This window comes from Cupressus sempervirens, chromosome 8 (genome assembly GCF_028749045.1).
Source record: "Cupressus sempervirens isolate cs-2001-9-10 chromosome 8, ASM2874904v1, whole genome shotgun sequence".
NCBI lineage: Eukaryota > Viridiplantae > Streptophyta > Pinopsida > Cupressales > Cupressaceae > Cupressus > Cupressus sempervirens.
Genome location: NC_143125.1, coordinates 261358168 through 261375622, shown reverse-complemented (window position 1 = coordinate 261375622; position 17455 = coordinate 261358168). Strand labels below are relative to the sequence as shown.

Sequence of the window (17455 nt, the reverse complement as noted above, 5' to 3'; positions counted from 1 at the left end):
TTCATGTTTTCTACACGCTATTACCCAAAACAAAAAAAATCTCTAAATTGTAACAATACTTAAAAAATGTTCCGATGATTTCCCATGTAGTCTTTAGATTTGTGTTCCCATATCCTTTACTATCAACATGGCTTCAGTGTCTTCATTCTCGCCTTTGATACACCCATCTGATATCTATATAGGCAAGGTATGTCAAAGTAATAAATGGTTTACAAGGATGTAAGTGAATTTCATCGGAAGTAGCTACTGAAAAACAGTGCAGCGTGCAAAAAATTGCTTAGTGTTTTGTACTTGAGACGAGTTTATGAAAATCTATGCAACTCAGATGTGTAGTTGGATATTTCAGTGAGTAGTTATATTGGGTAAAAAGGATTTTTTTAAAGCAATGTGATGAAAATTAGTATCATACCATATATTAGTGAATATTATGCTCGTCACAAACTAGACTTGTTCTGAACTTTGGTCTTTACGTAGCTGAATATTTTCTGTAACTTAAAAAGTTGATTTCGCATAGTGCCTGTTGTTCCCGCCTGTAAAATCATTGCATTAACCATATTTACATCCTTCACACCCATATTTTTACTCGCCCATTAAAGGGTTTTTTGTTCATCATCTAACGCGCTCTTAGTCAAGTAACTCCTTGATTTCAAAAGCATTTAATCTATTAAAAAACCAACTGTGCTACTAATTCATGGACTCCGGACACTGCACAAAACAACAATATTGGGCTATCCAGATGACTCATGTTCGGAGACATGGATCAAGTGATAGGTACATGATTAAAAGCATAGATTAAATTCACTAGTGTTAAGAAATTGCTGTGTGATAAAAGATGTGATTTTTACATAACTGATATCATGAAACATTCCTCAACATCCAGTAATAGTAGTATGATGGCTTGAAAAATCAAGCATCAGCACCTACCTGTAACACAACTGGTAATCCTCAGAAACCTCAAAAAAACTGAAGAAAAGGCAACCTGATTTATTTTGTTTCTGGCTGCTACCTTCGAACAATTAGCTTGCAAAAGTTTTACAGAAAAACAAAGACAACAATCTGGAAATCAAGAGAGGTCATAAATCTATTAGTGGAGCAGCTAAAAAGCAAAATGCCCGTGCTTGCAACAGATCATATTGTCGTCAAGTATTGCCAACTTGTAAAATAGACTGAAATCATGCTGCTTCTCTGTAAACAAGTAAGTTTGTCAAATCGCCAGACAGAGAGGGAACCTTGAGACGGTCCAAATCCTGAGTTGATCTAAAAGTGGAGGGTGGAGAGAATTCATTTTTCCTCTTCCATATTTCAAATAAATACCTTGAATAATACGCCCATGCAAAAAACCACTGATACTCCCACATCTTTAATTTAGATCCATGACTAGTATGACGCCTGCACCTACTGAGAAGCAAGAAGATAATGAAATTGCTGTCAAGGGCATATGGTACAAGTGCAGGAAACTGTAATAGTATGGTTAGTCTACAGAATGGTTACATATCATGCAGATCCTGAAGTGACATGACATGATAATGGATGATGTTTGCAATGTTTTAGGATCAGATCCTGAAGCATTTGAATTTTTTAGTGCTTCTCAACAAAAGGTACACTAAGAGGGCCACCAAAGAAAATAGATTCTCCAGTGTACAGAAGGTTTTCAGGTTCTGCGCCTGAACTCTGCATAGTTGAACAATTTGGATTGGGAATTGGCCTAGAAGATGGTGACTGGAAGGTGTGAACGTTAGAAGAAGGTGACTCTAATCCATGAGGATTTGAAGATGAAAATGTTCTGTCATTGTCTCCCTCCATGGTGCGTTTTTCTGAGTAGGAAAAAGGAGACATGGAAGTACCTACTAATCCTTGTCCCTGTGCGAGAAAACTTGGACCCATTTCTGGGACACGTTCATTTCTACCTGAAACAGGAAATGAAACATACCTTCCAGCTCCTTGGTCCCAGAAAACAGATGACCTATGGTTCCCCCTTGGTACTCTAGTTAGTTGGTTTGCATTCTCCTGCCCCATAATGTTATGTCGTGCCAGTCCATCATCCATGCGATCAAAGGTTGATGTTCCATAAACATCACTTCCAGAAGTTTTACCTAGATAAATTGAATGTTCTGGAGCAGAATTGAAGATAGGCAGTGTGTCTCTTGCGTTGAACATATTTGTTGATATGGTGGGCAAAGCTTCCCCATGGATCTGACTTCCAGGAATTGTTGGGTGCATCCCACTTGCTGTGGCATATCTATGGTCTTGTGAGAGAGAACTCAGTGTGCCTAATTCATTAATGTGACTCGGACTGCTGTAACTACTCATGCTTTGAGTTGCAGTCTCAATATCATCTTTGCTAGCTCGACTCGGAGGGTAGCTATATTTCAAAGGCGATTGAATTAGTTTATTTCTTGAGTCCTTCTTTGCAGTCAAGTCAACACTCATACTGCTTCTGCTACTAGCATTCCCACTAGAACAATAATCATTATCGGGCACTCCTCGTGGACCAATTGGACGCAAAACAGATGAAGATTCCCTAGCCTTTGCCCCTGCTCGCATAGCCTCGTCTGGTTTCAATTTAGCCAACTTCCAAGCACTTATCCTAACAGGCTGCTTCTGGTTCCTGTTTACCGTCCTATTTACAACTGCCACGTCATCAGGATCAACCGTTGATGGCACTTGGCCAGGACCCAAGTGTGGAATAATCTCATCCTGTTATTTCAACACAGAACAAGTCAGCCAGCTGATTACCCAATTTTTTGAGATAAAAGCAAAGATGTAGAGTTATCATACCTGATCAACAAAAATTCTGGGCGGTGTACACCATGCACCTTTATAGTGTAGACCATGAGAACTAGCCCCACTTAAGCCAGTTGCAGTTGAGCTAGTTGGAGATGAAGGCATACTCTGTGGTTCACCTTCTGCCGAGATTGCTGTTGGCTCATTTTGTGACCTCATTGCCACAACATATTCATACGTTGTGATGCCCTTTACAAAGCAATCTTATTAGAGAGACACATTTTGTAACACAACATTAAAACACATTAAACTAGAACCATAACTATTTATGGGAAAACTAACCTTTCTTATCAATATAATGTGAAAAAAGAAAAGCTCCCCCAGTGGTATTGAAGCAACCAATGCCACTGTTGTACACAATATCTGCACCAAAATCCAATATCAACCAAGTAGCAATAGTTCATGAATCATTATATACTTCTTCAAGTCACTGCCTACCATTATCTTATTTTTTTCCTGCAATAAACCTTATTTAGAGTATCCCTGGAGAATTCAAATTTCTCAAGTCTACTGCATCCCTAGGGTTTCTATGCAGATTTATGCAGTTTTAGGGACAGGGTGTCTTAAGGGCGGGAGAGGGGAATAGAATAACCCCCCTCCCCATTCAAAAAAATCAAAGACAAATTAGGAACCCACTACACCTACTTGACATAAGGGATGTTCCCCTATTTTGGGAACTGGTGGTGGGCCTACAATACTTGTGTCTGTGTGACATAAGAATCCCCCAGACATCAATTTTTAACCACTCTACATAAAAAGAAATATTAAAAAATGTACTCTACTCTAAAAAGCTCCCTCATATTCAAGTTTTTTGGTTTCATCATTTGTAATTTGCATTTTACAATTTACATTTGCAAGCCACAAGGACAACTCAAGCAAGAAGATTAATCCAATGTAACACCAGTAGTGGGGTATGTCGGGATGGCAGGACATCAGGACGAGTTTCTGAGACGGGATGGGCAGTGAGGGGTGTTGTATACATATAGAACTTGAAATGCTTGTTATGAAATGATGTTTCAATAGAGCATACCAAATTAAAATACTTGAACATGGTGAAATTGCAACATGAACTAGAACCATCGAACATTCAACATAGTAATATACTACAAAACCAATAGTAACATTCAAAAATCAAAATTCAAATAGAAATCCAAGTCCCATTCCAGCGGCAGCATGGTTGCAGAATAGCAGAGATGGGGGTACTTGGGGGTACGCGAGTACCCAAGTGTGTGGACGTCTATAAGGGATGGGTACTATGAGGTTGGGAAGGGGGGCACAAGTCCCTGTACAGCACTGTATATTAATCACTTATCTCACATTTTCCTTGTTATTTTTTATTTGTGACTAGTTTAATATTTTTTTTTTTTTTTTTTTTTGTTTGCAAATAGTAGATGACAATCAAAAGTTGGACATTGGGAAACAGGTTCATCCCCTGCCATGTGCAGATTTGGGACTGGTTCATGTCCAGGTCAGAACAAGATTGATTCGCAAGGGGATTCAGTGAAGGTGCACGCAGACAACTGTGGGTTTCCTTAACAAAACCCATTTGAAAATTGTACTGAAATCTGTTTAAAAACCTCTACTTCAAATGACATACCTTGACACGAAGTTACACAATTGTCAAACTTTACAGAAGTTGGACGCTGAGGTATAGGTTCATCCCCTGTCATGCATGGATCCTAACTGAATCATGTCCAGTCCAGAAAGAAGACTGATTCACAAGGAGATTCAATCAAAGTGTGTGCGACAACTGTGAGTTTCCTGAGCGAAAGATTCACAAGGAGATTCAATCAAAGTGTGTGCAGACAACCGTGAGTTTCCTGAGCAAAACCATCAGGTACTCGGCAGAAAAACAAAATGCCTTTTCATGAACCCTCTGCAAATCGTATTTAACATTTTTTTAAACCTCCAGTTACAATGACATGCAAATTGTGTGCCCTTTCCAAACAGATTGGAGTACCATTGATTACCCTCATTTTATAGATGTGATGAGAGTCAGAGGATTCTCATCATGAACAAGGGCAACTCTCACTAGCAGATTAAAGATGTTCTCACAATACTTCATAAAGATGACACAAGCATAAGGAATGATTCATCATACCATCACAGCAGTGCTTTGGTGAAGCTCAAGCCGTCTAAGTTTGATTAGTGAATTTGGAAGATTAAGGTGAATTTTCTGGGTAACATTTTCTGAAATTTATCAATAGGACAATGGCCAAGCAATTTTAGATTTTTCTAGAACTGTGGTACATGTTTTGCCTGTATCTTTTGGGATATTTATAGAGCTACTAGTTACTGTATAAAACATGAGAATTTTGTTACACTTCAACCCATATCAATGTCATATCAGTTTCAAGTTTATGAAGTATATTCATATAAATAGACATTTAAGGATATAATGCATATATAATGCCATTTTGAATTTAAGGCATGATATGTGTGTGTGTGTGTGTGTGTGTGTGTGTGTTTGTGTGTGCTTTTTGTGTACAAACAAAGAAGGCAACCACAAAAATTCCAATGTGTAGATTTTGTGTTTCACATGTGTGGTCCAAAACATTCATGCAAACAAAAATCTTCCATGCAGTGGTATCTAAAAACAAAGCAGTGATCATAATGGACTGGAAAGCTAACCTCTCTGAATATGCTACTATTATTTTTTTAATTTTCTCTCATTTTTTGAACTTATTGAAAGCATCAATGTTCTCAACTTAGTAATTAATATTTACTCTACACTTTATGGAATGTAATAGTTGCTGTCTTCTAAGCTTTTCTTCGCACTTAAGTTGCATAAAAATAGTTGGTTGCTTTTTATTTCTTACATTATTTTATGATGTTTCTTGTTGCATTTCTTTTAAAGGTCAAGATTGTCATGGCAAAACAATGAATGTGTTATTAAACAGAGAACATAAATGATCTATATATACAAGTATACACAAGAAAGTTTCTATAACAAACAACGAGAGAGAAATAGAAATATTCTTGAAAGAGAAAGAAAGTTTCCATAACAAACAGGAGGAATTTATGGAACCATTACAAAAAGAGTGACCATTAGAAACAGATGGAAGAGAGAGAAAATAGAAACTCTCTAACATCGTAATAAAGATGAGATCCTCAAATGTCAACAACCACCTTGGACTTGGGATATGAAATTGATGGGAATGTCATGCAATTAACTAGGCCAGCAAAGCCCCTTCCTCGGGAAGTTTATATGGGAATGCATCACCTAAAGAAATAACCTTTCAAGTTTAGATCATATGCCAAAGGCACATAGGCAATATATGCCAAACTAAACATTTCCCTCGCATCAATTTGCAGTGGTGCTTGCACTAACAAGATGATAAATTATTGTGAGAAAAAGCATTGAAAATACAACATTTTCCCAGTTAACTATAAAGGCAGGATTACAAGGATTAATACAAACTTCTTACATGTCCCTAAATGAAGTTGGCTGTTGTGACAAACTCATGATCGAAGTGAGGGCTGAGCTTATCAGGATTATATGAACAGGACTTCATCGTACTTGAGGAACTGAAGGTTTCTATGCAGGAAGCTTGATCACCTACAATCGAAAAATTAAGTGAAGTTAAAGAAAAGGGGCTTGATGCAGACAAGGGCAATGAATCACTAAACCCAATTACAAATTTATTGAGTCGGCAGGCTAGAGATGATGCAAATGAAACCATTGGAAACTCTTTTTCACTAATGATGTTTCTTTCCAAGTTATCGGAGCTCCTGATTATATGGAGGCTATGTATGACATGTTGGCTTTATTATTACTTTGCCTTGCCTTAATGAAATACGGTCATGGAGATTTTACTTGACAGATGTTTGCATTTATTTGTATTCAAATGGGCAAATAAAATATTCATTATATCAATACATGAATTTTATCATACTAAACAAGTGCTACTGATGCGGTGTTTGATGAAGTTGCAAGAAACTATTATGTGGGAATGTTAGACCATAAATCATAAATCATAAAACATAAATCATAATGTGTTTATAATTATTTTGGGAAGTGCATAGCTTGAAATTAGAATTGAGATAAAGATTGGAGTAATATGAACAAGAGCTTATGATCTAGATAAAAGAAAATAATCTTGGATATTTAATAATTACGATTGCATTGATTTTTAAAATATATTTTTGGAAACTAAAATCAAGATTTTATTTAGAAATCAATGGATGGGATTGAATTAGCAGATATATAGGTTAAAGCAAATTATAACTTTTGTTGGACAATAATTTAGAGAAGATACAAAGTAAACAATTGTATGTTGATCAACTAAGTTTACATAGAGGACTAGGTATTCAAGTAGGTATAGAATTCATGGTATTTGGAAAGCAAAAACAAGGTAGGATCATATAACCAAAGAATCAAATATGAGAACTTCTGTCAAATAATTTGGGGACAGTAATTGCAGGTTAAATAGATCTGTTATTCTGGTATTAGAAACTATAGAGAACTCATGTGAAAAAATATAATATCTGAACTGTGAAATCAAAGAATGGTAAATCTAATTCATGAATCAACATTGAAACTGAGAACTGTTTAAAGGGTTTCAAAATAAAGGGGGGAAACGATTTCAAAATTGAACTCAAAAATTTACAATTAGGAGTAAAACATAGAGCTTAATGCAATATAGGAAAGAAAAACCAAAACCTTGGCTTGCAAATTAACGGTGTTAAAGGAATAATAGCAGTAATATCTATGTTGTCAATTTGGTTTCAGCAGTTTGTTGTTTTCTTTCCATGCAACACAACCCAAGCAATCATTGCAACACTACATTTAGCCCATCCTCTTTTTTAAATGTGCTCTTAAAATCGTCTGCAAAGAAACTCTTTTCGTTGATTTAGCTGTTTTTGTTGGCTATTCTAATATAACTTCCTTTCTTGGGAGTTACAATCTCCTTGTCGTCCTTCCATCTCCCAATATAATACCCCAAAATTGGCTCATTGCCATCTCAACCAATTCTGGTCTATTTCTGATCAATCCTAAAGTCCTATTCCATTAGGCAAATTCTTATTCTACTATTCGCTACTTGACTTAATTGTCGATGCAGAAAACCCTAATCTGCATTCATCATGCTTATTATTTAATTCCTATAGTATTTACTCATATTAGTCACATTAAACCTATTGATTAATATTTTATTTAATTACTAAGTATTTATACTTTAATTAAATTAAATTATATCTTAAGGCTAATGCACTATGGAATTAAATTTATTTAATTTAATAAATATGCCTATATTGATTAATTAAATGTAATTATTTAATTAAATGGGAAAGGTATTTCTAATTAATTAAACGAAATTATTTAATTAAATGGAGAACTTACTTCTAATTAATTAAACAAAGTTATTTAATTAAATGGAAAGTCATTCCTAATTAATTAAATGAAGTTATTTAATTAAATAAGAAAAGTGTCTCTAATTAATTAAATAGAATTATTTAATTAAATAGAAAAGATAATTATGACAGCATATCTCATTTTATTAAATTAAATATCTCACCAAAATCTCTCTTCAGTTCAAAAAAGGAAATTCCCAGTTCACTGTTGATCAAAAAGGAATTAAATCAGTTAACTCCTTATTCTACTCAAATTAAATCAGTTAACTCCTTTTTCTACTCAAATTAAATCAGTTAACTCCCTTTAATTGGGAAATCTTCCTTTATGACTAAATTTCACCTTTAATCCTGACCGTTGATTGAAATCGATCTCAACCGTTGATGGATTCCAGGAAAGTCTATTTAAGAGACCCTCATCTCTTCATTTTAGAGGAGGTTGAATGACAATTTGCATCGAATTGCTGCTGGATTGTGCATTCATTTGAGCTCCCTACTTTCATATTCATTTTCTAGATTCAATATGCATACATTTAGTATAATTTCTTTTACATGTTCTTAGATTAAACGTGCATACTCCATTCTAGATTAATCTGCATTCTCATATAGATTAGTCGCATTTTCTTTCAAATCCTTCGTTCTTACAAGGTCTGGTTGCTTAAACACCTCGAATCTGAGGATATTTGACAAGCAATTCCCTTTAGATAGAAGGCAACAGGTCGCTTTGCCGGCTGATTTTCGGATGAACAATCCAATGTTCATTCCGGAATGAATCCGCATACAATGACCATGTTGAAGTGTGTGTGTTAGCAGAGGCCACATATTCACGCATACACCCAACACCCTCATCAAAGAAAACAAAGCATCTCTAAAGAGAGATGATCAAGCCAATTAGATTCATAAAAAGAAAACTGAACACATACCTTATTGACCGAGGAAACTGCCCTTAACTTTAACGCACAACTTCAAGGCGTCCTCCCACAATTGTTCAAACAAAATGATTATTGGGCTTCAACAATTTTTTGTCTCATGTGAAGACTTCAGTTGAAGGAAGTAGTAGTTGTTAACCTTAGTTACTGGATTCGAGTTTGATCTGGATCCGCGCAGATCCAAGCAGGAACCTCAATCCTGCTTGTACCTTAGTTACTGGATTCACGTGTTGGATTCCAGATCCAGATTCGGGTTCAATCTGGTTATGGAATGCAGTGCAAATCCATGCGAATCTGCAACCAAGAAGCAAAAAAAACAAAAAAAAAATGAGCCTAACTCAATTTTTAATGTTTTTTTTTTGTCTAAACGCTAAAAATGGCCCCCTTAATTCATTATGCAAGTTCATTTGCTCTCTATTTTGCTCTCTCATAGTTGCTAGTTTGGAGTAAAGTGCTTGGATTCGAAGGAGATTGGTTGTGCTAGTTTATTATCATGAAAATAGATCAATTATCAAGTATACTAGATTGATAGATGTATACGAGAATCATTGATTCATACTATGAAATGATTTAGTTTTAGATATGTATATTTCTCTTATTTTTTAGTATAAATAATACATACATACATACATACATATATATATATGCACGAAGCCTCCACGAATCATAATTGAGAAAAAAATATCTTGAATCCACAAATCCGATTCACGTGCCCAAATCGGATTTGTTTTACGAATTGGCAACTAAGATTAAAACCTATCCGTATAAGATGGCAACATAGAAATAGTGACAACAACCTCATTGATAGCTAGAGAATCCACCAAAAAGAAAACTCCATGGGACACCTAACTACTTGGTACAAATTTGAATTCAGCCACCTAGTTACCCTACAATTTTTCCTTCTTTTTTTTCTGAGCATACTCTGAACAAGTGGCCCAGCCCAAAACATTTCCAACACTTTAAAGCATGTTCCTCATAATCAATTGATTGTTTCCACATAGTTTCCCCCATTTCAATGAGATCTCTACAGGAAGACCCGAAGATTAACTACAAGTCTACCAAAATATACTCATATAAGTTAATAACCTTGAATTTTTTGTACCGAATTTCCTTTCTTGGGAGTTACAATTTCCTTGTTGTCATCCTCCTATCTCTCAACACCCTCATCAAAGAAAAAAAGCATCTCTACAAAGAAATGATCAAGCCAATTCGATTCACAAAAATAAAATTGAACACTTACCTTTACTGACCGAGGAAACTGCCCTTAACTTTAAAGCATAACTTCAAGGCATCCTCCCACAATTGTTCAGATAAAACGATTATTAGGCTTCAACAATTTTTTGCCACATGTGAAGACTTGGGTTGAAGGAAGGAGTAGTTGTTAATACCCATCATATAAGATGGCAACATAGAACAATGACAACCACCTAGTTGATAGCTAGAGAATCCACCGCGAGCTTCTCCTCACCCCAAACTATACTATCAACACTCAACTTCAGTAATTTATCCTTGTCAATCACCAAGATCCCAACCAATGAAGCAAAGCCTGCTATTGGGAAAAGCGAACTCCAAGGTACATCTAACAACTTGGTACAGATTTGCATTCAGCCACCTAGTTACCCTACAATTTTTCCTTTTTTTTTTCTGAGCACACTCCGACAAGTGGCCAAGCCCAAAAAATTTCCAATACTTTAAGGCATGTTTCTCATAATCAATAGATTGTTTCCACATAGTTTCCCCCATATCAACAAGATCTCTACAGGAAGACCCGAGGATTAAGTACAATTCTACCAGAATATACTCATAAGTCATAACCTCGAACTTTTTTGTTAATGATTAAGATTTTTAACCTGTGGGCTAAGATTTTACAAAAAAGAGAAGCCTTCCCCCACACACATTGAACATTTGCTAAAATATAGTTGCTATTTTCAAAAAGTCACATATTGTAAAGAAGAAGCCTCGTGAACTAGGAGAAATCGAAATAAGTTATACACAAAAGAGTTTCCACGTAATAGTTACCCATTGATGTATCTCACGCAAACTAGTTATTGATTGTTGAATATACAAATCCAAGCCATTTGTAAATAATGATCAACTTCTGACTGCCTAATACTAAGAATGAAATCTTCTTTGTTTATTTAAATATCCACCCTTAGCCGTCTTTCTTGCCATCCCTAGCTTTATCAAGAGGGGAAAAAAGCATTGAACTCTACCATTACCATGGGTACCAAATGTTTTGTATTCTCTGACCCAACAACTATTGAGTAGGCATGTGCATGGCCATCGTTCAAGAACAAAGGTCCAAAGTCAATAAAAGACCCAACCACGACCTTTTGCAAGCCACCTAAGATCATAGGCTCTGTTACAATCCACATAACACGCTGACTGAAAGAAAAGCACCAATTATTAATATTTACAAATGAAACTTTTGACTTGGTCATATACGCACTAACCACATTTACATGTGTCTAGAAGCCATCACATTGACCAAAATCCCCAAAAAAGATAAATATTAAAAGATTGTGGCAAAGATGGCTTTGGTGCTAGCAGTTGTGGTATAGACTACTTAAAATCATATTGTCCTTGCATAACCATAAGACAAATGGAAAAACACTCACCTCCCATAATGCCAGCAGTTTTCATTCTCTATACCTAATAAAGAGTACTAATAAGGCCTCTGCTGCACTTTGTATAGCCTCTCCACAACTATGAGTGCAGTCAACAAAATACAGCCTTCCGACTTGGAGGAGCAAAAAATGGCAATGCCTCTTCCACCAGCTCAACAATGACAGTTCACACAAACATTGTTACCCTTTCCCACTAAAGAAATGAATGTGCGATTGTGACATAACATTATCTTGATATGCATGAACAAACTGTTGTTCATTCCTAATCAATCTCAAGTTTTGCTTACAAGCAGGCTTTCACTTTTAAGCAAGTGCAATAAGCATGGCAACAGAGGTGTTAAAGCGTGGACGGTGATCAAGGTTTGAAGGTCTGCTGCACCTGTGCTTTCTCCCAGGTGGACATTGGACACACCATATGTGCCCCAGGCACCCCTGGTTACTCCAATACTTTCATAAGTGTAGCCAGATTACCCTGTACACATCCAATCCAAGTGTGGCAGTACAAAGGATCAAACCCCAATCAAGACCTGTTTGAGTTGAGTATGGAGGCCAAATATGATAACAAAAGTGAAGTCATAATGAAATCGAATTGTGGGATATGTATGTTGTTTGAAACTCACCTGACCAATCAATTTCAATATTATGGTATGTGAAACATGTCCTTCATTATTATACTTGATTTCTAATGTGTGAAGATAGAAATTTTATTTTACCAATTTGGTGATTGAACTTTTGATTTCATAAATGATTGTGAATATTAGGTAATCCATGGGACAATTGATGCATGCATGTATGGTTTCATTTTGTCTTGAATCTTGGTAAATGTGCTTGTGTAACATCAAAACATATCTGTTAATTTTCAATCTAATTCAAGTCAAGTTTCTTGCATAGACGGGAAAACATGGCTTTCATTATTATACTTGGTTCCTAAAGCATGAAGATAGATTTTTCTTTTTTTACTAATTTGGTGGTTAAACTTTTGCTTTCATAATGATGACGATTCAAGTACTCAATAGTTTAATTAATGCATGCATGTTTGGTTATTTTTTTGTCCTGAATCTTGGTGGTTATGCTTGCATCACATCAAAACACATTTGTTAAGTTTCAATCTAATTAAAGTTGAGTTTCATGCATGAATCGACCAAAGAAAAGTATAAAAACTTAATGAAAGGATCTGAACCATTGGTCTTTATAAACAACGTACTTAGAGCAAATTACTAGATTGAAATATAGGTCTCAAGCACATTTTGTAGGTCACTAGTATGGTATGCAGGTCTCTAACATGAGCTAAAGGTCCGGAAATGCATTTTAACATCCTAACTTTGATATTTGATGACAGCTATTACGTCTATAATAAAATAGTAAACACTTCCGTTAGTGGATGTAATATCCCTCATTATTTTTTACCGAAATTTGCGGTATATCTTCAAACAGTTTGCACAGTACTTATTACCTGGCTATTTAGTCATGTGCAGACAGAAACGTGTGATGCAATTAATGAAGAAACTGACACACTTTAGAAATAAATATCTGACCTCTAAACCAACTCAGAAAATGATGTTACAGCTTTACATATAATCGGTCTTCTCCCACCATACCTTAGGCTTCCATCAGTTATTGCAGGCTGACCAGTATATCCAGGCACGCCTTCAGATAATGATGCCATTAACTACTATCCCATACACCACACTCCAGGGTGGCAAAGGAAATATTTATTCCTTGGCGTTAAGGTGCTAAATATAAAAATTGTGGCAGTCTATATAAATATAAATATATGTTCAACCCTTGCAGGTTATTCTCCCAGCAGTGAGCACATGTTGAATGCTGCCTTTTGGATGCTATGCTCGATAATCCAACTCTATGCAATCATATTGTTCAGTTTGCCACAAAAAGGGTGAGCTTTGCTTCTCATATTTACCTCTCCATGGACCCATGCAGAACAATAGACGCCAACAATAAGATTGCACCCAAATCTGACACCTCACAGAAAGCTCCTGGCTAAGGTAACGAAATCCACCAAGATTTCCAGCAAGATTTCTGAGACCCAACCAAAAAGAAACAGCCTACTATTCAATGAGATAGTTCGGTACCCAAAACAATAAAATAACACATATGATTCCCGATAAGATATAAGAATGGAGTGGCCAAGGTAATATCATATTCAAAACAGCCAGGCTTTCACTGTACCAAGAATAGGAAAAGGAATTCTTTATTTACTCTAATGTATTTATAAATAATGAAATTCACCAGATGAAATTATAAAAAAGTTAAAACAATAATATCTGCAAATATCTTTATTCTGAAAAGTTTGTTTTTCGAGGAAGACAGTATGATTCATCTGCTTTCCTTTGCTGCCCAAAAGTGAGTCTTGATTTACTCCGCCCCTGGAAAGAATTAAGGTCTGGTCCAACTCTTGTCAATCTGCTGATGGTTTCCATCCTCAAAAATCCAGCTTCTCACAGATGCTCATACAAATTCGTCATACCCATTCATGCCTTAGTACACCCCATTAATCTGCTTATAACAAACTCCAGCATATCTAGAAGATTAGGCCACATTTGCTCTTTGTCAATGTTGGAGAACTTCATTTTCAAAAGTGACTATTTTATTATTTCTACTTTATTTTTAATCAAATTAATTGATTATTAGTCATCTTTTGAAACAATATTAGTTATTGGACAACTTAATGAAATAATTTAATTAAGTCACTTCACCAAAATTTGAGGACTCTATCATGTTTCTTGTGTGTGTGTGTGTGAAAACCCATTGATGATGATAAATCCTCGTGTGGCATCCACAGTTAATGATCGTATATGCTGTAAACGTAGGTTGTCAAGTGTCACAAGAAATGCAGCAAAAAATGTGCATCTCACACATAAAAGGCAGGGGCATGTTTCTACAATGCCTGAATTTCTACCAATACCTTCATACACAATCTTCAGTGATGATGACGTTCTATCCCCTGATAGCTGATTGTAATAAAGCTCTACTGATGGGCTACTGCTCTTTTGATTTTAAATAGATGCTACCATCCAATTTTTTGTAGTGTATTCATTATAATAGTATCCAATGCGGTAAATGGAGATAATTTCAATAGGTATCACCTAACTGTAAAAAAATTTGGCCCGTGGCCGACATTGGGGCCGACATATGGCTGACATGTTGTAACCCTAAAGCGGCATAAAATTACTTGTATAAAAGGGCTTAGGGTTGGGGATTGTATTATAGTGGTGATGTGAAAATTGGTTCTTGCAGCGGTATTGAGCTGTAAGGATTACAGATTGTAATCACGTTGTAATCACTGGATTGTAATAATATTGGACTTGTTGTTTGGTGGACGTAGCCCAGGGATTGGGTGAACCATGTTAAATTTTGGTGTCTTGTGTTCTTTTCTGTGTGATCTATTATTTTCTGTTATTGGTTATATTTGGATGTAATTGTTATTTCTGTCCGTGGTTTAATCCTAACAAAACTACTTACAGGGAAATGAATGCTAGTGTCTATCATTATTGTGTTTAAACTTGACGTGTGACTCAGGTCAATTCAATAAGGTGTTGTGTTATTGGGTTTGGACCTAAGGTGTGATTTAAATTGATTTAATAAGTGTATACCATCTTCTGTGACATGTTGTGAAGTCGTGTATCATATTAGAAAGTCTTGTTCAGTATTATCAAGTTTTGAAAGGTGTTCTAAAGACTTTTGATGCTAATGTTTGTTATTATTGTGTTTGGATTTGATGTGTGACTTGAGTTAATCCAATGAGATATCATGTTGTCAAGTTTGGACCTAAGGTGCGATTTACGTTGATCCAACATGTGTAAATAGTCTTTTGTGACATGTTGTGAAGTTGTGTATCATATTGGAAAATCTTGTTGAGTATTGTCAAGTTTTGAAAGGTGTTCTAAAGAATTGTGATGCTTTATCTAGTTTGTGGAGTACATACATCTTCTGTTGTCTTGAAATGAGTTATGTCCAGTACTTGTGTTAGATAAACTATTAGCATAAATATAAGCTAAACATGACTAAGAAATGAAAGGTTTCAGTAAATCCATTAATATTGTTACATGGATCATGGACTCTATGTTTGACCACTTTGTGCCAAGTTGATGATAGGATAAATTAAGTGTCATGGACTCTATATTTGACCACTTTGTGCCAAGCTGATGATAGGATAAATTAAGTTTTATCTACTGTGAATTTGTATTGCCGTTGTGCTTCCCCCAACCCCTCCACCCAACATAACAAATGCTTAACGAAAAGTATAAGACTTCTGTGGAGCAAATAGTCAGATCTACAGTTGCATTGGATATAGTTAGACTATGACCAATGACCATTACCATAGTATTGTAGTTGAGACTAGGATGTACCTTTGTCCATTATGTGAATCATGCATTGATTGTGATTGACCATGTTGTAAATGAATCATCAAAATATGTAAATGTTGACATGTAATGGAAGTGTATTAGAATTAGGTTTTAAAATATATTCAGGGTACTTGAGATTGTACTTGTTACGTAATGTACAAGTATAAAAGAATAAAATAATTTTGGGTTCTATTTTGGGGATTGTTACAAACTGAGTAAGATGTACAAATCTAACCAGCAGTGCTTATGTTTTCACTTAATTACCTATTGTTAGATTTGAACTCTTAAACTATATATTTTTTGCGTTATATTATCCTTCCAAAAAATAGCCATTCTAGCCCCTTTCCTGGAAACTTAGTGAAAGAATGAAGTTTATAGATTTAATCAGTCATGAATTCAGATATTTGATGGTTGAAGATTATTGCTTTTCCAAACTTAGAAATCTGAAAAGTTGTACAAACTAACTAGAATTCAGAGCCTTCTAAATCTTGCACATTTATTTACTCGATCTGCATAATACATCTCAAAACAAAAACAAAAGCCCTAGTAATCACGATGCACGGGTTCCAGAAACTTCAACAAGAAGTATTATTGACTTCCAATTGTTGCTAAGGGAAAGCTAGAAACTTTACTACCAAATAGCTTAAAGTGTCATTTATTATTCAAGGTGCCATACAGATCCCACCATTCATGCAGTAAATGGATTTAATTTGGATGCTTTGTTGTTTCTTCTATTTTACTTCTAAAACTGGTACTGTTGCTTATGTCAGGTTCGCCATTTATCATTTGCATCAAACTCCCCTCCCTATGCTGTAATGTCCCCTTTTTTCTGGGACATTTGATGTTAATTGCCCAACCATCATTATTATCGATACTGACTATTGAGGACTTAATACAAGTTATTAAAGTCAATTTAATAATTAAAAGGGGAGTCAATACGAGACGAACTGCCAAAAAGGACAAGGACAGTCTTGGAAAATGAAGAGTCGGGCAGAGGGATATGAGAAGTCCCCAGGTTGTGTTTAAAAAGGGGGAGATGGAGCTCGTTGTAGGATATTTGGACATACATTTGATTGTTTGCTCAGACATTGATCTCTCTTGGAGAGTCAATTGGAAGCTTGAGCTTTCAGCCTGCTTGGAGGACGAAAACCCACAAGTCGGAAGACGGTGGACAAAAACCCATCGTAGTGGAGGCGTCATTTTAGGTGTCTCACTTGTGCTTGCATGGTATTTTCAAGTTTCAATATTTTCCAATCTGATTGTAACACTGTTTTTATGATTGGATTTTGGTTATTGTATTGCTGATGTATAATGCAATAATAAATTTTTAAGATATTTGAATCTACAATATTGGTTAAATGCTGATTATCTGTTGAATATTTGCAAATTCTATTGCATGCAT

The 17455-nt window shown here is 35.5% G+C and overlaps 1 protein-coding gene across 1 annotated transcript in view; it reads right to left on the bottom strand.

The window, feature by feature from the left end:
- Positions 1-823: 823 nt before the first annotated feature.
- LOC149542460 (protein S-acyltransferase 21-like) overlaps positions 824-17455 on the bottom strand; it is a 43597-nt gene continuing 26965 nt past the window's right edge. The window contains exons 7-9 of the mRNA XM_089797400.1: positions 3067-3147; positions 2779-2973; positions 824-2697 (exon numbers count right to left, since the gene is read on the bottom strand). Coding sequence (XP_089653526.1) covers positions 1579-2697; positions 2779-2973; positions 3067-3147 — 1395 coding nt within the window. The 3' untranslated portion in view covers positions 824-1578. The remainder of the gene's footprint in view (positions 2698-2778; positions 2974-3066; positions 3148-17455) is intronic.